At 41.5% G+C, this 26,353-nt stretch overlaps 1 protein-coding gene across 1 annotated transcript in view; it reads left to right on the top strand.

Moving 5' to 3' along the window:
* LOC147722959 (dynein axonemal heavy chain 5-like) overlaps positions 1–26,353 on the top strand; it is a 1,378,573-nt gene that overhangs the window by 454,104 nt on the left and 898,116 nt on the right. Inside the window, exons 42-44 of the mRNA XM_086965349.1 lie at positions 794–972; positions 21,599–21,786; positions 24,113–24,307. Coding sequence (XP_086821475.1) covers positions 794–972; positions 21,599–21,786; positions 24,113–24,307 — 562 coding nt within the window. The remainder of the gene's footprint in view (positions 1–793; positions 973–21,598; positions 21,787–24,112; positions 24,308–26,353) is intronic.

The following is a 26,353-nucleotide window of genomic DNA, read 5'->3' as shown; positions in this document are numbered from 1 at the left end:
CTGCGGAAAACAATCATAGTGCTCTAATCTATACCTTGCAGTTTGCATGCAGTTCTTTGATGACATTTAATAGCTCACTGTTGGGTTTTTAACCTATACACTTCAAGTAACAAAAGTATCTGTCTGATTAAAGCAGGAACCCACTGACCTATCTTGCTTTCCCTTGAGTCAAAACTTCCACTAGACAAATCTCTGATCCCGCTCTAGGAAGAACATTATTCACCAAGAGTTATCGTGACATTTTTATTGTTGCCTGAAAATTGCTGGAGGCCAGGAACGCGGCAGCAGGTGCTTTTAAAACCATAATATTCTTGCAAACACGAGCTCCCACCCAAAGTAGGGGTAGAGGTTAAAAGAGTAATTGCAGTGGAAGAGATACCAGAACATGCTGGTATGTGTAGAAATAGTACAGGACTAGGGGTACTAATGCATATATAAGTGTAGACTGTCTGGTGTATTTGCAGGGTGAGGGATAATAGGGTATAGAAAGCAGTAAAGGTAGAAGGGGATAGACTAGGATACAAAGTCTGCGACATAGGTAGGTGTAGCGATACAAGGGTATATAGCCAGTGGTAAAGGTACAGGTGTAAATGAGAGTTAAGGGTACAGGTATATAGGCAGGGATAGAGTTGCTAGACTATAGATTGGACTGGAGATACTGTTGATGTCTGTCAATGTCAATTTAGTTCCCTGGTGGTGCATTTAATGACACAATAGAAAATAAAAAAGACTGCTCTTGAAATAATTTGAAAACAATACCTAGAAACCTCAATAATTCAGAGTTGTTTTTCAGGTGCTATATCACTCTATCTCAAGCTCTTGGAATGAGTATGGGTGGTGCTCCTGCTGGGCCTGCTGGGACTGGAAAAACAGAAACCACCAAAGACATGGGGAAATGTCTGGGAAAATATGTTGTGGTCTTCAACTGTTCTGATCAAATGGATTACAGAGGACTCGGCCGAATTTATAAAGGTAGGAAGTATAGGCAGGGTATAGTTGTTATAGGTTCATTTATTTGCACTGTCGTATTTAGCCCTTGAGCCTAATTCATTGTTATTCTAAATATTTAATAAATCAAACGTAGTAGCGTTAAAATCTAACATAGTGAAGAGATTATTATCAAGTGGGGTTTTATTTAGGATTGCTTTTAAGTGATATAACTGTAAGCAAAAAATTTTTAAACCTCATATCAATATGTAAATGTCTCTCTCTCTCCTTATATTTATATGTATAATATAAATATACATACATGTACATGTATATGTATATACATACATACGTATATATGCATATATATATATATATATATATATATATATATATATATATATATATATATATATACATAAAAATATTAAAATAACGTTATAGTAGATGAAAATTTCAGTGATGTTGTAATGTTTTAATCTTACAAAACCACTGAAATTCATCAGTTAAAGCTATTGCAAGTAACCAGAACTCGTGCCCTTAGGTACCTATAACTCGCCCGCCATATACAGTTTTCTCATCAATAATTTCATTGTAAAGGTTGCACTGATATTGTCCCTCAGCGCCTTGAGACCCTCACGGGTGAGTAGCACGCTTACAATTCCCTGATTGATTGATTGATTGATCAATGATGTCATAGAAGATGTCATGAGTGATGTTATATGTGGGGTGATTAGCAGTACATGGCGAGGGTGGGTGGTATAGTTAGCCTAAGGCATGAGTTACAGTTACTTGAGATAACTATAACAGTTGAATTTCATTCTTTTTGTGCACATAAAATATTACGTTGTCACTGAAATTGTCCCCTAACTCTAACGTTACTTTAACCTTTGTATTTTTTAATGTCATATTTTATTGCCATACATAAGTTTGGCTTACTCGTAGTTAAAATAGCAAAGCATATATTCAATTTTTTACTGGGTTCAAACTCCCTCAATTGTGTTTCTGTACTGCCTCTACCAAAACAACACTTTTTCTATGTGATGTTTCGTGTCTAATTTACAAGCTGATTGTGTTGTGTCATATTCTGAAGTATCTAGAACCTTCTGGTCAGGTTTGGGGACTGCGTTGACCCATTTTTGTGTCTGCTAATTTTTTGTGCTGTTTTGCTGGCTTATAGGTGTTTTTTCTCTCTTCACTCTAGCATGCTCATCTTTAAAGCCACACTACAGTACATCGTGTTCCATTCTTATTAAACCTGGAAGGCAGCTAATATAACCTATCAGGGTTTTCACTCTTAGCTGAGCAATTTCTTGTTGTGCCCAGACCACGGGGCATTTTTGATGCATAAATGATATAACGCAATGTCTGATGGTGAAATCTAGAGAGGAAAAATCCTTGCCTTGCCCTTACTTCTTATTCTAGCTTGCATGCATCAACATCTGCATTCAGGGGCAGCCGACATTGAATGTTTTGTCAAATTTTTGTAAGAAATATTCAAAGAAGGCCACCTGTTTGTGCACACGTGTACTCATGTGCCTCACATAAGCGGCAGTCTTACAATGGTGTTTGTTAAACTTTATTACAAAGACCATTTCAGGATGGCAGCCTGTGCATGGCCATGCACATCTGGCCATTTGGTAATGATTTTCATAATAAAATAGTGCAAAAATCACTTCAAAAGGAAATATATATTTGCAAAGCCACCCAGTCTGCTGTCAATGCCAGCACAATAACCTTAGCCAATGCATGTTAAAATGGTTACACATTTTACACTTATACCTTCTTTGGGGCAATGATTAAACGAGTTTCATCTTTTTGGATGGACTTTTTCAAGTAGCCTCCTAGAGCACCAACACTGATCTGAATAATGTAAAGACACGCCTATCATCGGAGCCAATCAATCTGAAGTTGGAGGCTTGGTGTCCCTATACAGAATCCCAGTAATTCCATTGTTTTTTACTCAATACAAAGATAATTAATGAGTTATATTGTGCCTTTCAACATTCTCAATGGCAGACTGATGGGATGGCCGACACTTTAGTTATGTTCCTGCCATCTTGTTATGGCAGGAATGTTTTCAAGTAAACCCACTCATACTGAAGATGATTTTCTGCCCCAAAGTGGATTTTACTGTTTTGTTCCTTTACCGATGAATCACCTGGTCGACATAAAAGACTGCTTTCTTTCTGTTGGACCAATTTTAAATCTGCAGATTAACCTCTATCCGCTGCAATATGCGCATTACCTATTTTGTATGATAGATGTTTCATTATATTGTACATCTGAAACAACTCATTTATCTTGGCTATGCTGCCACACCGTTCTTCAAGCTAGTATGATAAATCTGTTTTCACCTTAACGTTGTTAAAAAAGACATTTAGGAAGTGTGTCCACATTTGTAATGGATACCTCAACTAGCCTATACAATAAAGTCAAATTGCATTAGATTCCCACCCCTTGTTAAACACGGAACCTTAAAGCATGAGCTGATAAAAATGTTTATAGTATCTCCTCATTCCAGAAAGGACATCTGTTTTCAAAAGTAAAATAAGGACAATCCTCTCCAAGACAAATTTAGGAAAGATTGAGGCCATTTTTATTTTACAATTAATAATAACATTTTGATCAAGATGTCATAGATATACAGACATTTCTCAAGAGTAGCTAGTGAAATACTCTGCACTTCTGGTCTGTCACAGTACTCGGGTCCATTGGTTCTCAGCCGCAAATCAATCCTGTGTCTTGTGAAAAGAGTGTCCCTGATCCAAAACAGAGGAAAGCAATAATTCCTGGACTCATGGCCCAATCTCTTTTACTTAAAGTGCAAAAGAAAGCACCGACCTTTCTATTGGCTCCATTTTAAATGTTTTGGGCCAATTCAAAAAGCCATTTATGAGTACCTAAAGTAGTATTACGGAAGTACTACTTCACATACTCGTAATTGCCTTTGTGAATTGGCCTCAGCAGGAATCTATATAATAGAATATAGGCAAAGCAGTTACTGTCTGATATAAAGTGCCCCACCGCTAACCTTCTAAATTGATGTGCCAGAAAATCAGAATTGATTTTGTTATATACACGGGTGTTGCCATCATTTGCCTCAGCACATAAACATCCTTCAAATTGTTGCTGAAATATTCCAGTGTTACCAACTCTCTCTCTGAGCTTTGTATTGAAACATGAATTTGCACTCCATGTACAAGCAATGGAAATGCTCCAATATATTAGCACTGATCAGTATACCAGTTGTGCCACTCAAACAGACCAAACATGGCTGTTGAAAAGTTGGTCTGGTTGTGGTGCCAGGCTGCCTCTGAGGATTCTAGAGTAGGTGCAAATTGACTACCCTGAGGTTTTTGATCAAGCAGCCAAAACCTGGAATTAGCAAACAGAGCTATCCATTTCATGAGATCCCCTCACCATGCTAGTTTTAACTTAAACATTCTACATAACAAGGACTTCACCAACCCTATTTTTGCATTATCCTAGGTTTAGCATAAAAGACGTTCTTCATATTTGCCAAGTATGCGAACAAAAACAGCACATTGCCATACCAGTTTCCAAATTGTTATGTATGTAAATTATGCATTCAAAGGTCTGCCATATTTCTTGGCAAATATACACTAACCTTGACATTCTTGTTCCCACCTTTACATGCGTGTAAAATAACATTGCTGTGTACATATCCTTGTTTTGCGGTATGTAAAGTATATATCGCCAAGTTGTTCCATCCCAGGCATAAGTGGCTTATCCACTTATAGTTATAGTAGTCTGTCATTATTGCGGTCATAGCATTGTATTTCTATTATATACGAGAGACTGGAAGTCATTGAATGGTAGGAACAATACAAGACTGGGAAAGAAACTTTTCCCTGAGATGAGATAATCCTGCAGCAACTTTTAACTTACCTATTACCAGATTGGCCTGTGATGAAACACTCTTGCCATGCCCGTGTCCACATTGCCCTAAAAGAAAGCACAGAGGAACAGCAAGGTTGTAAACATGTCAATATGTGTTTACATTTTGGAATGAAGGGATTTCTCTTAAATGCCCAGGTTGCATGTGGCACAAAAGGGTGCTGCTAGTATGTACGAGCCTAGTAAGAGTGGCACTAGTTAGCATCCTGGCAATTGATCGTTTTGCTGACATCCCAATTTGTGTCAGCAACATATAGTTACTTTGGCCCATTGATATCCAGTAAGCAGAATTTCATCAAGTGCCTGTGGGAAAGAATGGTGGAGTCATAAAAGTAGAAAGCAACAGTCAGAGGAGAGGATTTCAACCCGCTAGACTAGGTATATAGAGTATGGTTTTGGTGTTCACAATCAGAATCATTACCGAGGCGCAAGCATTTTTGGAAATTGCATTTTCACACAGGCATGATGGCAAACATTTATGTTTTACATACTGGACAATGTGGAAATACGCTTGCCTTGTGTATTCTAAATTGTTGCTGTGTATGTAAGCAGACATTGTCTTCACCAATGGAAGGATGCTGACTCTGGACATGTGCAAAATAAATGTGGCCGGAAGGAGGAATAGGTCAATGCGCAGTGATGTCTTGTGGGCTTCCTTGGTGTATGTGGTAACATGGGGGTACCACATCCTCCACGCATCACAGAGCAGAGAGAGACAATGCATGCCCTGAGCTGGCAGGAGCAAGAATGACGCCCCACCACTGGTGGGCCCATGGAGTCCAGCACTCAGTTAGGGACCTCATTGAAATGCCCCCCCCCCAATAATAGTGGTGCCCGTTGTTAAGCCTAACAGAATCAGGGACAGGGAGGCCATTGTGGGAGCAAGGAACTGGTATCACGTAGACTGACTGAAAGGTTTAGTGTTTACCTTCGAAGAGTTCCTCCACCCCTGTGTATCTTCCATGGGATTCTGAGTGGGTACTGGTAACCACAAAGGGGTAACTCCTGCAGAGGAGAATCGCCACACCACGTGACCCCCTGGTTAACCCAGGCTTGTAAGCCCTATCATAGCCATAACAGAGGACCAGTCAGTTTTTCCCTTGCAAGTGGGTTTCCTAAAACAGGAGGTCAGCAGACTGGAAAAACCTAGTGTACTGAAGTAAGGGCATGTGCTTGACACGGTCCAACAAGCCATTTACTTTACAGATCAGAATACCAACCTGCATGACAGGGATGACTGGTTAAGTGCAGGAAGAACAGCTACAGAGAGGCCCCACAGGGATCCACCAACGACATGGTCTTCCCAGGGCTAGGGAACCCCAAAGGAAATATTAACCGTACATAGAATAAAGTATTTCCTCCCCCAGTTCAGATCTTGCGCCCAGACCCTCTTCTCTACCATTTGAATAATGGGTTATCCCACTCTCCATTGACCTTAACTTTACAGTAGCCCCTTTGACCACAAAGCTACATCAACACCTGACTTAACAGGGAACTGAAGTTATACCACCCCATCAGTGCCACACTGATTGACCTGCAGTGGCAGGGATCATCTTCAGGACTGTGGTACATAAAGCCTGCAACAACTGGTACACCAGCAATTCTAGCCTTAATATTTATCGCCTCACTGTCCCATCACAACCCAATATGTTATGATAGCACAAGACTTTCAGAAAAATAAGGCAGACATTGGGCTGGCTTGGAAGTGCAGCTGTCGCCAGATTTGATGTGATCAAGCTAAAATAAAAAAAGAGCTTGGTGGGCTTCAAAGCCACTCTCAATTGCTTGCTTTCTACTGGTCAAGTCTGAGGTTGGCATTTCCCTCTTCTTGCATGTGACCCTCCCCTAGAGCATTGCCCAAGTACTTGTGTTCTTACACTGCTTGCACTTTTGGGATCTATTGTTTTCTTTTTGTTGAACCACTCTACAGAGTTCATCTTTCCAAACTGGCTCTGTTGTTTGTTTGTTGTTTTAGGCTACCAGCTTGACTTTGTCTCTCTCAGAGGTCAAATTTCAGGTTTTGTATTCCAAACACACCTGGTGTTTACATTTATTTCACTACGTCAAAGTGGGAGAATGTATGTGCTTATCCATCCTGATGAACATGTAAGAGAACAAGCTGGAGGATGTTATCTTTTCCAGCACACAACAACAATGTACTGTGCATATAATTCCTGAATACATCAGAATGAGAATATAGAAATGAGGCACATTTTTTAAAAATTCTGAATGTGGTGAAAACAAATATTTTAATACAACCATAACAAATCAATATACTTGGTGATGACATTTCCACACATTATCATTTGTGTGCAGTAAAACGGTATATCTGTGCAAATGTCATGACCAGTTTCATTTGGAAATGTGTTGTCTGTAAGGAAGGCGCGCTATCACACCAGGCATACTAAACCCTATGCCACTCCACTTTACACTACTACTCTCTACAACACTCTACACCACTTCATTCTACAACACCCTGATCTGCTCTATGCCCATCCACTCAATGCCATGCCACTCCTGGCAATGCCACTCCACCCCATGATACTCCACTGTAAGATACGCTATGACATGGCTTGCCACTCCACTTCACGCCCCTCCACTCTCCACTACTCCCCCCTGACACTCCACACCACTCTCCTACATTCTACCCCACTTCAGTCTCCAACCCTATTTACTCCACTCCAGAATACCCAACTCCACTTCACTACAATATACCCCACTACAATCTACCATTCCAATCTAGCATACTCGAATCCACCCAATTTACTCCAATCCACTCTACCCGAATCGACTCTACTCCAGCTTACCATACTTCACTCTACCCCAATCTTGCCCACCCACTCTATCCTACTCAAATCCACCCACTCTACCCCAATCTACCCCTCTCCACTCTACTCTACTCCAATCCACCCAATTTACTTCACTTTACTCCACTCCAATCTATCCCACTCCAATCCACCACACTCCACTCTAATCTAACCCACTCCCGCAACCTATCCCACTCCAGTCTAGCTCAGTCTACTCCACTACAATCTACTTCATTTCAATCTACGCCACTCCACTTTACTTTAACCTATCCCACTCAACTCCACTCCAATTTACTCCACTTCAAACTACCCCACTCCAATCTACCCCAGTCTACCCAACTCCACACTACCCCAGTCTACCCTACTCTAATCTACCCAATGTACATCACTCCAAGTGCCCTGCACCACACCAATCTACCCCATTCCACTCCATCCTACCCCACTCCATTCCAATCTACCCTACTCTAATCCACCTAATCTACCCTACTCCAAGTACCCCACTTTACTCTGCTCCACCCCACACACTAGACTCCACTCCAGTATACCAAAATCCACCCCTTCCACTCTCCCCAATCTACCCCAAAATACCTTACTCCACTCTTCACCCAATCAACTTGCCTCCTATCTACCTCAAGCCACCAAAATCTACGCCTATCTACCTCAATCCACCCAAATCAACCCCAGTCCACTACAATCTACCCCACCCGACTCCAATCCACCCCATCCCACCCCATTCCAAGGTACCCCAGTCCAGTACAATCTACCCCACTCTTCTTCACTTAATCTACCCCACTCTACACCATTACAATCTACCCAATCTACTCCAATCCAGTCTACCTCACTCTATCCCAATATACCCCACTACAATCTACCAAACTACACTTTAACCCATTCTACTTCACTCCATGCTACCCCAATCAACTTAACTCTACTGTAAACCAATCTACCCCACTCTATGCTACCCCAATCTACCCCACTCCATGCTACTCCAATCTACCCCAGTCTACTCCACTCTAATGTAACCCACACCATTCCACTAACATTTATCCATGCTGAACAGCAGCCACACTGGTGTACAATATGTCAAAAACGCATTTCTAAAGCCAATAGCTTCGGCATAGGTGAGACCCATTTGCTTTGCCAATGCTTGTTCGTGTTTCCACCCACTGCTAAAGCTTTTTTAAGGATTTAAAATTAGAGAGAGGCCCTGCACCAGAATGTCTGGTGATCGTTTTGCGGGAGAGACATCAGCATCCCACCATAACTTTCTAACCAGCTGCTTGTAATGCTTGGCGATGGCTTCTAAGCCCAGACGTTTGCACATCTTTGCTGCAGTAGGTCTGGTGCTCGGAGCCTATTTCTCTAAATGTAAATGCAGTGGCATAGTCAAAGTGTGCACTTCTGTCCTACACCAGGATTCTTCAGAAGCGCGACCTATTCAATATGCTCAATCTGGGGCATTTAAGCCAATACTTTCTGCTATGTGTGCATGTAGTGTGCACTTTTGTATACTGCTGTTTGAATTTTTTGTGTCTGTTTGTGTTTCAGCCTGTTTCTCTATTTGGTGATTAATCTGCATCATTTTTCCACCGTTAAACGTGCAGTTAACATATAATTTAAACTTTTTGGGCGGCCATCAAAATGTTGTTGCATTCACTGATGCATCGACAGAAAAGCCAAGATCCCAGTATCACCCAAAAGTAGTGCAATTCCAGCCAGTTCAGGAAATCTATATATGCAGCTAAATTTCTTTAGAACCTATAAACCAGTTTAAAGCATCATTGAAAGGTTGCAGGTCCAATCAACCTGGGACATGGAGCAGTAGTTGAAGACTGGACTTACACCTGCTAATGTTGGTGCTTCCGACAGCGTGATAGTACCCAACATCAAATGTAGCGTTTAGAAATCCATGCAAACACAATGTAGCCTGCCACTCGGTGCTATTATAGTTATCAACGGCTATTTATCCCCCTGCCTTGTTAAATAGAACAGCCTTGTGCCTTATTTGTCTAGAAACGCTGTTAAATAGCACATATTCTGCACCGTGTATTCAGACAGTCTGTTAAATAGCAAAGGTTGTGCATTTTTTTTGCCAAATGCACTACAACATTTATTTGGATTCTCTGTGAAATACCTCAGATTAGGGCACTATTTAGCCATATATCTGGATAAATAGCATATTCTTCTCTATTTATGCAGATGTTCCATTAATTCGCACAAATTCACCCCAATTTTTTTATTCACATTTTCTACACTAGTTATTGACGTAACAATGTGTTTTAATTTACCGGTCTTCTATCATTAATAAACTTAATAAATCATTGCCTGCTATTTCCAATCCACCTCGGTCCTATAATGTCTTGCTATTTCTGGACGGCCTTTTCCACTACAGTCAAAAAGGATTCAATTTTGGTTGCATTTGATTTATAAGTACACCACAAATTCACAAATGTAAAACACGTTGCTTCCACCAATAAATATTGAAACCGCACAATCATCATTCATTTTCAGACCCAAGCAAGGATTAGCTGCAAACAAAACTTATGGGAAAAAGAAAATAGTTACAAGATCAAACACTTTAACACACCAGGGGAAACATATGAGAAAGGTGTGATGTAGAGGCTTTAAAGGTATGAAATCAGCACATTTTTCTTAAAGCATACCAACAGAGGAGGTGTGCTTTAAGAAAGAAAGAAGGAACTACAATAAAAGCAAGGTAATTAAATGAGGTGGACTGGGGTATAGATGGAGGTGGGAAAGATAAAGAAAGAGGAGGAGAACCAGCATGTAGAGAACAAGGGGAAAGGTGATCTTATGTTCAGAGGTATGAAGCTGGAAGGAGTGGGCAGACATTCAGTGCTGTGTTGCTGACAGATGAATACGAGGTAAAAAGGGAGACCAAATGAAGAAGAACGAGCTAAAAGTAACCAGCACAGAATTACAAGAAAGAGCAAGCAAAGGATAAAATTAGATTAGGAAAAGGGGCGGACAAACAAGAGAGTTCTTCAGGACACCATGATGGTGTGAGAGGAAATCAGACGTCATCTCTGACCAAAATACTGCATACAAATAATTTGTCATTTGGGGAGTTCGACTGATGTACTAGGAATCCCCAGAGATCACAGGATAGAACAACGTGATTAATGCATCCACTGCAGGGACCTATGTTTGACCGCATAGTCACAGGTTCAGATTCTGCTGGGTCTACTCAACCTTTCATTCCTTCAGGGTCAATTAAATTAGCACCCTTGATTTGGGAAAAAATAAACATCTGTTTTTTAGTGCCAAGTGACATCTCTGGTTGAGCATGCTATTTACAAATATGTATAGAATGTTCTGTTCTGAAGCAGCACAGTAAGTGAAGCTGTAACAAAGAAGATACCAAAGAGGGCCGATCTTCACTGCTATGAAGGTATGTAAGGTAAACGCGAAAGAAGATTTGATAGCTGTACTGTTTGGAATGGAGTGATAAACATCATTTAGGATAGAGGATACAGTGACACTTAGTAACTTGAAAATGTATTCGGTGAGGAGGATGGAGGGGTGTTTTGGCTATTAAAAGAAATATATTAGTAATTATGAAGCTGCAAAACAAAGGTTCTATCAAAATATTTTCTTTAACTGAATTATGCAATTCTGCGGCTGCAGCATTTTCCCCATTATTATGAATTTGCTGCATTTCCCATCATCTGCCGCATAATTTGCAGATTGTAATAAAATAACTGTTTCTAGCTCAAATGGAACAAAAATTACTGAGATCACAGCGACACATATTGCTGAGTGGTAGAAGGCTCTATGCAAAGGTTGACCGGTCATTTTCAATTTGAGTATTTATGAATTGTGATATTAAACTGGTAATAATGAACTGAAACTTTTGACCAAGCAGTGTTAACATGTGAAAACATGCCATAATTATAAAGTAACACCATCACAAAATGTGCCGTAATACGGTATATAATGTAACTTTCATTTTCCGCACAATTCAGCCAACCCTGCTTCATAATCTGGACCTGCCATCCTGCATAATTCCAGTGGTCATGCCTAAAATTATTAGCAATACTTTCCGCAGTATTCTAAGCAGCTGCCTGTCATTAATGAATGGTGCACATTAGCAGTACTTGTAAAATAGAATTCAATAAAGAAGTCCAGATCTTTGTAAAAGGAGTCAAAAAGCGCATACATACCTGTTCACAACAAGGGGGAAATCAAGAAATGGCCTCAGCGCTTTGTTAATCCTCAGGGCAGCAAGATTTGTGACGAGATGAGCATCTCGGCTCTCAAACTGCTGAAAATGAAGGGAGTGGGAAACCGGAGGCTTGTGAGCAAAATGGAGGCAGTGTCTTTCTCGTGCAAATGCAGGTAAAGTCAAAGATTGCAGGAAAACGATCCAGTCCAATCTGTTTGAGCCTGGGAGTGCAGGTGAAAATTACCAGCTTTTTAAGAACACTTAGCTATGCTGGTTACATATCCGAAACAGGAGTTTTGATCACTAGGGAAAAAATGTGCAGTCCCTTTTTAATTACTCAAGCATACACGCGTGTAATGAAGATGCACATCTAAAATTTACCCAGTAGAGATTATGTCGAAAATGAATAAAAAGATCTTCCAGTAGCACAGTTATTTTATTTTTATTTTTTTAGTCCTCATTAGTGCAATATTATTAGTAAGGAGTTGTCGGCGCCCCAATCTCTCTTTGGTTCTTAGACTTCACTGTCCTATAATGGATTGTATGCAACTGGACAGTTCCCCTGTAACGTTTTAGAAGAGAGGAGGGTCCCCTTGTTTCCATTACTTTGTAGAAGGATTTGATGCGAGGGGGGAGCTAGCCATTATGGCTACTCATGCAGGCCTTCTCCAGCCTTTCCATTGCTTACACATAATCATTGGACTTTTGCATAGGTTTATCTGATTCGTACCAACCACTGGGACAATATCCCTTTGAGTTTACCTCCAAATGGTTAGCTAGCACCTTGCTGGTAATTTTCCCAAATGTCCCAGAACTTAAATTTTTTCTAGGGGCTTTTCTTTTATCAAGTCTATATATTCTTAGTATTGATGTTAACCATTCACTGTGAGTTGGAGGGGCCGGACTTACCCATTTCACACATATTTCTCTCCTTGCCAACAGTATTAATAAGAAAATGAGATTTTTCTGTGCTATAGAAAGTTTTTCTGGTACATTTGAAATCCTTACCCCAAAGATAATTAAATCAATACTTACATTTAGATGTCTTCCTAACACCCCATCGAGCGTCTTACCCACATAATTCCAGAAGCCGTCGAGAAGGGGGCACTGCCGAAACATGTGTAAATCGTTGGCTCTTTCCAACCCGCATGTTGGGAAGACTTTCACTGTCGTCCCAGCAAATTTCTATAGCTTTTTTGGAGTCCAGTAAGCTCTATGAGAAGTGAACAGATGGTTTCTCTTTAGGGCAGCTGATGTCACAATTGTCCAGCATTTACTCATAGATACTCGCCATTGGTTGTTTAACACCAGCGTTGGCAGGTCTTTCCCCCATACTCTCTCCGGTATCCGAAATTCTTCTTCCCCTGCAAAGATAAAAGCCCAGTACCAAAACGCGATTTCTTTATATATAGTGTCTATTTTCTGCATTTCTCTTTCCAGGGTTGGGTTTCCCGCTCTGACTTCTTTTAGAGATTTAGTCCAGCTAGATAGCTGATAATACTTGAATTTAGATAATGAGCCCATAGTTTTGGAGGATAGGGTGTTCCACTCCAGAAGATTGTTTTGAGACATCAGATGACCCCACTTGGTTATTCCTGCTGATTTTATCGGGTGTGCTAATTTGTCTTTGAGACACTCTGGGGTGCCAGGGGAGTCCCATATGGGGGCTAGGTCGCTGTAGTAGGGAATATTTAAGGTACATCTTATGCCAAACCACGATTTGGCCGCAGACTTCAGCATCTTGAGTTTAATTTTTTTAAAGAATTTAGGGTGTCCAAATTTGTATAAGAAGTGGCTGGTTTTATTAGTCATTGTTTGGAAGTACGACGGATAGCATTCAAATGTATTTAAGAGCTTTCTGTTTGATTTAAATTGAAAAGCTCTACAGTACTCAAAGAGATCGGGGCTTGCGATTCCCCCCTGGACTTTTTTTCTTCTTAACTTATTCCAGGCAATTCTGGGATTTTTTGAAGACCAGATAAAACTTGAGATTTCACTCTGGATTTTTTTTTAATGTTTCTTTTTTGAATTCAAGAGGAATGGCACCGAAGGCAAAAGTAAATTTTGGTAGAATTGACATTTTAATTATGTTCGATTTGCCTAGAAACGTCAGAGGGAGTCCCCCCCACACTTTCAATAACCTTTTGACTTCCTTGTCTATTCTTTGGATGTTTATGTAAGTAACTTTATCTAGGTCTTTAACTAGGTCTATGCCAAGGTATCTGATTTTATCCTTATTATAGGGGCTAGTGGAGTTGTCATTCCAGCTCATTGTTTCCTTCTTATCTTGGTTGATTTGATAACCGGCAATACTCCCGAAACTGGTGAAGGCCTCTTCAACTGTTGTTAGCGATCCCCCGAGGTTGTCTGTAAAGATCATCAGATCATCTGCATAGAGAGCGATCTTTTTGGACCAGTCTTGAAAAGAAAAGGGTGATATTAGAGGATCTAACCTGAGATGTTCCGCTATTGGTTCAATATAAAAGTTGAAAAGCAAGGGGGAGAGGGGACATCCCTGCCTGGTTCCTCTCTTTATCTGTATATTAGTAGTAAGACTGCCATTGATTAAGATTTGGGCTCTAGGAGAAGTATATATTTTTGCCACCATGTTCAGGATATTTGCCCCCAGGTTAAACCTTTTCAGAGCTTCGCTTAAGTATACCCAGTTGACTCTATCAAACGCTTTTGCGGCGTCAATAGTAATTATTGATAGAGGGAGTTTCTCGTTGGAAGCAATGTCTATGGCGGCAAACAATTCTTGCTTTAGGTCTTGTAATTGTCTTCCCGGTATGAAGCCCTTCTGGTTGTTATTTATTAGAATCCCGGCTATTTTCCCTAGTCTCTTCGCCATAATCTGTGTAAAGATTTTATAATCACAGTTCAGGATCGAGATTGGTCTGTATGATTCGCATTTTTTTGGGGGCTTTTACCCTGTTTTAGAAGGATGGTAATTATGGCTTCGTTCCAGGAGTCTGGGAGATCGCATTTTTCCATGAATATTTTGCTCAGCAGTGTTATTAATTAGGTTGTGAATTCTAATATCTTGGCTGTACATTGAGTTAAACTACAATAGGGACATCAAGTGACTGCTTGCACCAAGTTTACTGAATATTTGTATCTCCCACAGGAATGGTAAATGCTAAATATATATTTTAATGATTCAGGGGCCGAATTTTTATTGTTTTAGAAGTATTGGTACTTCTTCGAAGTAGCCCAAAGGAAAAAAAAATCCTAAAGATTGAAGTTGTTAAATTACAAGAGTATTTTTGTGCAAGAGGAGTTTTATAGGTGGAGCTTTCATGGTGAAACTTGAGGTGGGCGGGTCAGGACAGAGGACATTCAAAAATAGTTTGCATTGAATGGATAGCGAAAGCTTGCACGCAAAAGACCACATTAGATGTGTTAGTGAAAGAATCAGTACATTTATTTAAAAATGCCCATGGCCAAAATAACAAAGTTGGGTCCTCAGCCCTGATCATAAAATAATTCCCTCTGTTTGAAATAGTGCAATGCCTGAAGTTGTCTACGTGACTCAGGAAGTTGGCATGTTACGTGATATTTTGGCTGCGCAGCGGCTGTTGGTCCACCCCTTGGTTTGAATGTGTGTGTACAAAGTGTTTCTGGTGACTCCCAATGTACCTGTGTGCTCGGAAGCCCAGGGGGGTGATGTTAGGAGAAGCATCCCGAGCGGCCATGGTGAGAGTGCTGAACTACCAGGACCCGCTGGATACAGGCTCACCCTCCACCATGGGCGGAGAGTGCTGCTGGTCGTCAGAGGAGAGAACATGCGCCCACAGTGAAACACAAGCAGGCAAGAAAAGAAAGTAGCCCCCAAAGGTACATATAAACACCTAAAGTTTAAGGATTTACTACTTGGGCAGTGGTCTGTGGGAGTAAACAAAAAACAAAAAGGAGGGACAAAGAGGAAGGATTGCCCATTAGCAAGCAAAGATTTTCAAAATACTCTGACCAAGACAAATCAAATTAAAAGCAGTGGGTGGAGTTTAACACCACAAATCATATACAACAGGTCACTAAGTGATAGTGCAAGTGCTGTCTAGGCTCGAACTCAAATTGTGCTCAGCCGTGCACCGAATAAGCAACAGTTTCAGACCTGTTTTCTTAATTTTGGGACCTGGTTTATCTGCTCGATAACCACCATCTCTCAGCTGACAGCGCTATCAGCCAAACTTTTCAGTAACCATCAAAATAACAGGCAATGTAGCCGGCGAATAGAAACAGGAAGTCTACTTTGATGGTTACTGAAAAGTTTGCCTGATAGCGCATCTCTGACTGCGGGCCAAAATAATGATGATTTTCTGTCCTTTACATACACGAGGCACATGGTTGGGTGTGACTGATAGCTTTTGTGTACCCTGTAATACCATCGAATAAGATTGACAGTTTTAATTTTGGGAGGAAGTGCCTTCAAGCAGATACGTATTACTTCCGACTATGACCTTGCAGTTGGGCAGTTTGGCACTTAACCTAATCATTCAGTAGATTCCGCTGTGGACAGCTACCAGTTGGATACTTATGACTGAACCTTTGCTGTCTAGGACATCTTGTGATTGGATCTACACTTTTGCCTGTTTTGTCACCCCTTATGATTGGGAAAACTAATACCCTGAAGAAGTCCGCTTCATGGACGAAACGCGTCGGCTGTGCCGCTTTCACCAAGTGATGCTTTTGACTTTGTATTTATAATTTTCTCATTTTGATATTGGAATAAAGGAAATTTTCGAATATTATTGTAGTTCGAGAATAGATTGTATAATTGTCTTCTCATTTTTTATTGAGAAGTGGTGCACCTGTACTTTTATTTTTAAAAAACACGTTCCATTATATAATGAAAGCGGAACATCTTTGTATAAATGCAAATAAACTGCAACTCATGTTACTGAAAGAAAACATTAGTAAACACACATATATAAATGTCGAGATTACATAGCACGTACACTTCGTATATAGCTTTAGGTGCACTTTCTTTGCTGTGTTCCATTACATCTCATGAATAGATAAGACCTTAATATAAACATATGTGGCCTAATAAATAATAAAATAGGTGGAGCCAATTTTACGCTATTCCATGATCAAGGTAGACAAAAGCTGATCTCACCTATAGGGTTCCCTTCAACCAACAGCTCCACCCATTCTTACCAAAAGCATCTATAAAAATGGCAGTGGTTCAGAAAGTCTAATAAGCAGCTATTTTCTAACAAAACTGTTTATTGAATTTCTAAAAGAAGCCCTTTCATCATCCCCACACTCACGCCATTGTTTGCATTTCCTGCCCTCCCACCACTGGAATGCTGGTAATACACTTCCACTGTCTGGGAAGCTGTCCTCACTTTCCATTTGGTATCATTGCAAGCCAGAGACATTCAAATGCATCCTACTCTGCTGTATAATTAATGCACTGAGTCAAACCTAAGGAGGATTACCAGAATCTCTTTTTTTAATGTTGACCTCATTTTCCATATATTTTCCCTGTCATGGTTATCGAGCCATTATTTTTCACTTTCATCCCGTGAGCTGATCAACTGACCTGACTGAAACAGTGGTCTAGCAGTAGTCTCACAGCTGAGAGATGTTTTACCTGATTCTAGTCCAAATATAGCACAATCTTCACAGGAAAATTATGTTGTTTATTTCTATATTCTTGCATCCACAAACTGCATGCTGTCTCAAAAATATTCCCTACATTCTTTAAATCTGACAATAAAAGCTGTCCTTTCATTAAAACTTCTGTGTGTCACCTCTCCTTTTTTTCTTCAGTTTTTCAAATATCCCTCTCCTTCTCCTCCATTTTCTGAATAACCACTCACTCTGTCCACAACCTACTCTGACATATTGATGTTTGTCTATTCTGTATTATTGTATTTCAGCAAGTTTCCCGCAACTCATTTACAAGATCACAATCTCTCCCTCCTTCTGAAAGCCATATCTAGGCAACCTAATAGTACCTCATCGCTAAGGGTGGGTGAAAATATTGTCCGCCAGTGGAGTTTGCACAATTTTGCCCTCTCCGCATGGAGTTCCAGGAAAACGTTATCAACCACTGTGAGCAAACTTTTTTCTCTCTCGCGGCTCACCAACATTAGATTGACAAGCAAGAATTTGCATTTGTTAGCATGACTTTTGATTGCTAGACTGCCTCCCGGCAAGATTTCTCAACGCGAATGGTAGTTGCAAGTAACTGATATTCACATTGAGAAAGCTGCTGCTTGCGTTGAGAAGGCTGCCACAGCAGCGGCCTCTGGCACTCTGCGTGGTGCTGTTTGCCCTGATTTTGCACTGTAGAACAAGCTTGCAGTGCTAAAAACCAACACAAGCAGGGCGACATGACGAATTCCTCCCACTCGTGGAACTCTGCAGAATCTCAGGGAGTTTTTGTGTAACTACGCTAAATTTGCAGAGTAAAACTGAGAGTTCCAACCACCACTGTAAACTTCTCTAACTCCTCTATTAATCCCACCAACAATGTGTATGAGCTCACACTTCTCCCTCCCCCACTAATGATCACTTCAGCTGATATTAATTTAGTCGATCATAACGTAACTGAAATGACTTCATAGAATGCTTTGCCTTGAGCGCACATTAATGATCCCAATAACTAACATTAATCAATAACACTGGAATAATAACTAACTTTAGGTTGCCGGAGCAGAGTGCTGCCCGGCGTAATGGCTTTGACGCCTTGTCAGGTACGTAATCGCTATATAAATGCATTTGCAATTAGAATAACAATTACTCACTTCTATACCTCGCCCCGTGCTCACCATTGTGAACATTAGTAACTAGCTCAGGCGACCCCCACCGACCACGCAAGCAAACTGGGAATCATCCTCGACTCAACGCTTTCAATGACCAAGCAAGTCAACGCCGTTTCCTCCTCCTGCTTCAACACCCTCCGCATGCTCCGCAAGATCTACAGATGGATCCCGACAGATACAAGAAAGAGTCACCCAGGCCCTCGTGAGCAGCAGACTCGACTACGGAAAGGCCCTCTATGCGGGAGCCCCGACCAAGCTCATCAATCGACTACAATGCATCTCAAATGCCTCAGCACGACTGATCCTCGATGTACCATGACACAGCCACATCACCCCCCACCTGAGAAACCTGCACTGGCTCCCCGTCAACAAGAGGATATCCTTCAAGCTTCTCATCCACGCACACAAGGGATTTCACAAGACCGGCCCAACCTACCTCACAAGACGGCTCTCCTTCTACACCCCCAACCGCCAGCTACGCTCTGCCAACCTCTCACTCGCCACCGTCCCGCGCATCGGAAGAACAACCACCGGCGGGAGATCCTTCTCTCACCTCGCTGCCAAGACATGGAACACCCTCCCACTGAACCTACGACAGACCCAAGACCTGCTGACCTTCAGGAGGATACTAAAGACCTGGCTGTTCGATCAGTAGCGCCCCCCCCCCCCTCCCAGCGCCTTGAGACCCTCACGGGTATGTAGTGCGCTTAAAAAATGACAAATGACTGAATGAATGAATGGCGATTGTTGTAGAGTGAGGTTGCGTCCCTATGAACATGAGGCACTGAAGGTGCCTATATCTGCCATCAGTGGCCTTTCTCTATCAGACTGATAATAGGAGTTTGTGTTAATCTGGGTCCTCTTTAGGTCTGAGTTACGAAAGCACAGCTGTCAAATGGACCTCTTGCTAACAATATTCATAGAGTGGGCTATTTATCCATTGACGTTCTTAAATCAGCCTTGTTCAGCCACTGGCTTAGAACTTTGCCACTGAGCTCAGCTCAGTGGGGTATTTATCTTTCACCTAATGTTATTGGTTGTTTGGATGTATCCTTTCACCTCTTATCAAAAGCTTGCCTTGAGCTCCATGAGGGACTAATTTATGGATATAGCACTCCCTGTCCACTACTCCGGCCCGCTCCTGTAAATTTTTCTCTAAAGTGCTGACAGTGCCTTCATTAGCACATCAAACTCTCACCTGCTATGTTTACCAATGCTTGTTAATCACAAACTGCAAGCTACTTTTTAAATGTTTAAATGAAGCTCTCTGTGTCAACAAGCTTGTGGCTACAAGCCCCTGCTGATTACCGGTGCATTTAATGCTCCATTTGGACCTGCAAAGTGGAAATAAATTAGCTGTGAGCCTTCCCCACGCCGATTTGCTAGAAGCCTAAAACCTGACACTTTTCTTTTTAATCTCACAAGCACTGTATCCAAGGTAACAGCCTTCCTTTATAATTGTCATCCCATCAAGGTGGTTACCTGGGAAGTGACTCGGCAGTGGAAATGTTCCTGGATATGAGTTAACTTGTGCTGACAAATGGTGACTAAATGAAGAGTTTTGCAAGGATTCGTCAGCATAATTATGACATTGTTAGTTACCATGGGCCTCAGGAACAGCAGGAGTAGGCCACATCACACAACATGAAAACAATAGCACAGCAATGTGGGTGTTACTCGAGAAGATGCCTAGACTTTTTCTTGATTGGGTTGTTCTAACTGCAGGTAGAAGTTGGAAGTTGGTCGAGGTGCATGTGGAAGTGGGTCCAGGAAAATGTCATTGTGGCTTTAGTCGCTCATTATTGTCAGTCTTGGGTCTTCCTTGTTCTGTACGGGCTATTAGGAGGCTGTGAATTTGTTCTGGCTCTTAAAAGAAGTGCACATTTGTTGTGAACTCATGGGTTTTCCTATGAAAAACCACCAAGGGACAGTTTAATGATCTATTGAAAATTAAAATATGGCTTCTAACGGTCCCCTAGTATTACTTTTGTGGATAGCGCTTCAATACTTGAGGCACTATTGATAAAGATAAACTTACATATGAGTAAATCTACAAGTGTAAGTTTACTATTACCCTTTTTAGTAACTTTACTACTTTTGACTATTCACCATTTACAATTGCAGAGTTATTTAAAATATGTGATTTACATGTCCCACCCCCTGAATTCAGGAGGTTGAGTCTAATTTATGAGTGTGAAGTTGCTACTTACAACTTTTCATACCTAAGCAGAGGTCTCTGCCACCAGGATGGAGTGAGTCTCCCTATGGTAAAATATAGAGAAATTGTAAACATTGATTACTAAAAATAAATTAGTGAAAATATGTTGATGTTAAATATTCATGAATTAAGTAACCAGGAAAGCAGGAGTGTGGGTTACAACTTCAGGGGGAACAGTTGGGGGCATCTATGACCCCAATATTCCATTCTCAGCTGGGAGAGGAAGGACAATTTGAAATGACATTTAGTGACATGTGTGCAGCTCACAGTAAAGGAATTGACATGGACGTGGACTCAGAGAAGAGAGGTGTGTGCTTTACCTGCAATCACTGATGCTCCATTAAATACATATATTAACAAGCATTGAGCCCTGCCAGGACTGCATAACAGTTGATTGTTGCTACTTCAAGAAGTTGGTAAGCACCCATGTAAGAATGACACAATGCCGCAGGGTGCCTGCCCATTGTGTTAAAGAGTGAGATATTTTCATTCTTGGCCCAAATCAAGAATCGGTACACAAAACCTATCACAGGCATTGGTACGCACTGACAGTAACACTCGCTACCCCAAGGCGCGCGCTCGCACACACACACATCTGTTAAAGGTGGCCATTATTTTGTTTAAATCATATATCATTACAATATTAAATAAATTGACAAATTCTGTCTATGGACTTTTAATTGCTCCCTTTCTCCCTGGGCCGAGCCAGCATCCAACAGGTTAAATGCGGACATTTCAAGCCTCCCTTTCTCTCCTCCCACAGGCCTGGCGCAGTCTGGGGCGTGGGGGTGCTTTGATGAATTTAATCGCATTGAGCTGCCGGTCCTCTCAGTGGCGGCCCAGCAGATCTACATCGTGCTTCAGTGCAAGAAAAACAAGAAGACGCAGTTCATCTTCACAGACGGAGATGTGGTGGAAATGGATAAGGAATTCGGGATTTTTCTGACCATGGTATGAACAGTCATTTGCGCAATGATGATACTGTGGCCTTTTTTTTATATGAATAAAAGCTAGCGCCATCATTTAAAAAGATTATAACCGGAATTCAAGGTTTCAAATTGCAGCTGATTTAGAATTGATGCAGAGACGAACATGGGGCAGTGCTTAATCTGTAGAAAAGTAAGTTCTGGGCTCTCGTCAAGATGCCACTGCAGCTTGCACCACACATTGCCCCTGTCATTCTGCCAATAATAGCAACACAACTACTAACCATCACACTCCGTATGACAGTTCTGACTATTCCTGGACCCAAACGCTATAAGAATGGCTTGGGTGGCAGGTAATAGTCATGTTTAACTTATATTGGATTAGTAATTAACTGTTGTTCTGGTCATCTTTAAATTAGCCAGACAGCGCCACATTGTGACAGAGTGTCACAAGCGCTGGTGTTGACAATTAAGTGCCAGTGCAGAGCACCGGAAACCAAGAGCTCAGATTAAGCACTGGTATGGGCACATAAGTGCTTGACTTGAATACAGGGCTTGGAGCCAGATGTACAAAGTAGTTTTTCGGTTGCAAACCCTGCAGTCTGAATGGCTTTTTGCTATGTTTTGAACCCATTTTGAGAGTTGGAAAAGTGTTTCTGACTTGCAAAATGGGTTTACTGACACTTAATGAAGCACAATTAGGAAGGGGTGTGAAAGGGGCGCCTAGTGCAGTCTTAACACATGGGCACGCTGGGCAGTTGCCGGGGGGTGGTGGGCAGGGCTTGGCAGGAGCCTTAGTGTCTCATGCAAACCAGAATTGAACACAAATGTTCCATTAAACATTTTTATTCTTGTCAGTGGTTGTGTAGGCAGGGCCCAGTGCACTGCTTTGCCCGGGGCCTATCATGCGGTAAAGACAGCCCTGGGGGGCGGCACTACTAATTGCTCTTTGGAGTAGTATGTAGCAATGTTTTGTGTCCACAGCTGCTGTTGCAAACCACTGAAAAGTTACTGACTCCTCAGTGGATGTTGTAATGGATTTGAGAAGGGGAAGCGTCTGTCAATCATGTTCGGTGACCCCAGAGGGTTTGAGGTTCAAACAGAGGGAGAGTACTGCTGCTGCTCCCTTAAGGAACCAGGCTTGTATGAAAACAGTTTCCCATTTGGCAATGGAAACACGAGGATGGTGATATGTTATTCCTTCACCCAGGCACAGTGAGTCACAAAAAGCGACCTACCTAATTAATATTCATGAGACATGTCATTCTGTCACCCCAGTGACAGACAATTTTCCAGTGCCACCTATTAATATATATGTTGCATCATAAAATTAAAGACTGGTTGCAAAAAGTCAGTGTGCAGCTTGCAACTACTTTTCGTGACTAGTCTTTTGGTACATTGGTCTCTTACTCTTCACCTTTATCTGATTCTGGGCTCTGTTGCCATCACTTCTATGATCAGCTGTTCCTCAGGTTATTTATGGCTGTTCAGTTGCCTGTAAGAGGAGCCACTGCTGGGGTGTAATGGATTCCCTTAGTTATTCAATGTCTGAGTACAGCTCCTTCAACCTGGAGCTTGTTTCGTGCTATTGGGTTTCACTGTTGTACATGCAGTGATTTCACTTGAAGCAAAGGGGATTATATTTGTCATGCACATTTACCAGGTTTGTTGTTGTGTGGCATTTTGAACATCAACTTTTGTTTTGTGAGTGAGGTGCAATAGAGTAAGCAGAAGCATGAGAATATTATTTCAATGCAGTCTTGACTTTATAATACGGAATTAAAACAACGCGTTGCTCTGCGCTTTTCTTTAAATCTGATAGCGCCATGCCAGCCTCATCTGTGTGTAACTCATGTACCAGTATTGCCCTTAGTTGAACCCCTTTAACATCGCTTTGGACCTTCTCAAGTCAAAGATTGTGAAGGACTTCAGAAAATAATGCCCTGAACTTTATTTTTATAATAGGTCCTTTCAAGCACAAAACGACTGTAAACGCTCTCTGGCTCACACTGCAATGCCGTACCATGCTTGGAGTACGATTAGGCAATATTGCTTTAGAATATTTTCTTTAAAAACTGGTGCCAGTCCCAGTAGGTGGTTTTTAAAGTGCTATTTCAAGTGCCACCATCTTAGACAAGGGCGGACTCTTCTTCTTCTTTTAAGAATTTTGGATATAAATTTAAGACTGTTATTGAAGAAGATGGAACCGGAACTCACAGTGAATCAGCAATTATAAATGTGCCTTCTTAATCACAGATTAAAAGTAAACTCTAAATGTGTTAGAGATGCACAAGGAGCTGAATGCCGGCACAGTTGTCTTATCTGTGCGTTTTTTAACCCTCTCATTGCAGAATCCCGGGTATGCTGGAAGGCAGGAGCTTCCTGAGAATCTTAAGGTGCAGTTCCGCACCGTGGCCATGATGGTGCCCGACCGAGCCATCATCATGAGGGTCAAACTGGCCAGCGCCGGCTTCAGGGACAACCAGATTCTGAGCCGGAAGTTTTACACACTCTACAAACTGTGCGAAGAACAGCTGTCTAAGCAGGTGAGATACATATTCTAATTGATTGGCTTGACTCTGAACACCTGAAAGAAAAAAAGAAAGTTTGCTGTAAAGAGGTGTCAGTCAAAGATAGTTCTGGGTTTAACAGAAGGTGGTAAAATTATACATCAGAAGAGAGCACATCTTCAAATAACCCAAGCACCAAACTTTGCGTGTAGAACCTCTGACAAAACGTTTACAGGGCCGAACTAGCCGTAGCGGGCACCGGGAATTTTCCTGGTGCGCCGGAAGGATGGAGGCCGGTTTGCAATTGGTGGGTGCCGGTTTTATTACTGGGGGCAGGTTCAGCAGTGCTGCAATATCGGCTCCTTGTAAAAAAAGAGGCAGCCGTGCTAAAGCGGAAGCAGTACTTCATTTCGCTAGCAAGCCTACCCCCCCCCCCCTCCTTTAACCCCCCCCCACCCACCGGAGCCATTTTGGCAGAATTGCCATGGCTTGTTTGTGTTCCCAGGCCAGCCCTGAATGTGAATGCCATTGGTGGCCAGAGGAAAGGTCCCAAATCAAGGTTCTTCTAGGAACTGACTATTTCTTGAGGATGAACTGTGAACGAGACTCTATGTTCTTCTTTCAATTCAAGTAAATAAAATGACAATAGAACATGTCACTTTTAATGTGTTAAATTCAATATTTTAAACCTATTACTTTAATTTTTTGTAATTATTTACTATACCACCATCAAAAGTTTCATTTTACAGGAAACTGTAGTCCTTCCAGGTGGCATGGCTGCTGAGTTATTTCTTATTGAACATAAAACTTGTGACATGCATAATACAGGCGGCCCGATTCACAAAGGGTCTCCGCACTTGTGGCGGATGCCCCACAGTCATGGCGGGCAGGCCTGCAATAGTAGCGGGCCCTTCGCAATGAGAAACTGCAATGCGGAGGTCCAGCCACAAATGTGGGCTCCCGCCACAACTGCAGAGCCTCCGCCATGAGTGAGGAGACCCTCTAGGAATCAGTCCACAAGTGTTTTAACCTTGGAAATGGAAAGTAATCTAGGAATAAACCTCCTTTCAAAATGCTGAAACACCTGGTGCAAATTGAGAACTGGGTCGACAGCCATTGAGCCTCATTATGAAGGGGGCTATTCACAAAGATAAACTTACATGTGAGTAAATATACACATATAAATGTATTCTTAAACTTTTGAAAAACGTTACTGCTTTTTGCTATTCTCCATTTACAAGTGCTCAGTTATTCAAAATTGTAGACTGATGTGTCCCAATCCTGAATTCAGGTGGTTGAGCTTAATTTACATGTGCGAACTTAGTACTTGTAACTTTTCACATATAGGTGGGAATCTCCGCTATCAGGGCAGGTGTATGCCTATATTAAAGTATAGGTAAAAGTCTAAAAATATATTAAACCACAAAATGGCATTGTATTGTCTTGTACTGCTGCATTTATGTAGCGCTTTATTCCACTATCTGGGGGTTGAATCTCTTGTCCACATGTGTAGCATGCTAAACCATGTAGGTGAGTAATTGGAAGGATGTTGTTTTTGTTTTAATCCTCTGTGGAAAGTGTTTCCATGATGTGCGTGATGACCACCGAAATGCAATTGTTGTGTTATGGGATGCATGACATAGCAGTGTGTTGGATGATGAAGTGAAAGAGACAGGTACTCAGCTTTTTGGTTCTCAACATGCTGTTAGCTTTGAGCAGCTCTGCAGGTCCCTGTATTGTATCTTACATGATATAGTGTGCTTATCTGGATACTGCATGGTTGTCCAATCTGACATTTTGTGTACAGTTGTGATGCTGTGCTGGCATGGTTGGAGGGAGAGAGAAGTGGAGAGAACTGTTGGACTGACATTTTTATTATCATCCCATATCTGATTGTCTATGTGAAATGTAAAGAAGTGGTCCGATTGTATAGATATTTGGGATCTGTAGTGAATGGACTATATTAAAGTCCTCACAAATTGTCCAGTAATGTTTGACAGATTTCGTTGGTTATTCCATGTCTGTTTGTGTGGTGATGTTTGGCTGTACTGTGCTAGCGATGAGCAACTCTCATAGCAGACA

This window comes from Lissotriton vulgaris, chromosome 4_1 (assembly GCF_964263255.1).
Source record: "Lissotriton vulgaris chromosome 4_1, aLisVul1.2, whole genome shotgun sequence".
In the NCBI taxonomy this organism is placed as follows: domain Eukaryota; kingdom Metazoa; phylum Chordata; class Amphibia; order Caudata; family Salamandridae; genus Lissotriton; species Lissotriton vulgaris.
The sequence above is the reverse complement of the archived record's forward strand: the minus strand, read 5'-3'. Positions and strand labels throughout refer to the sequence as shown.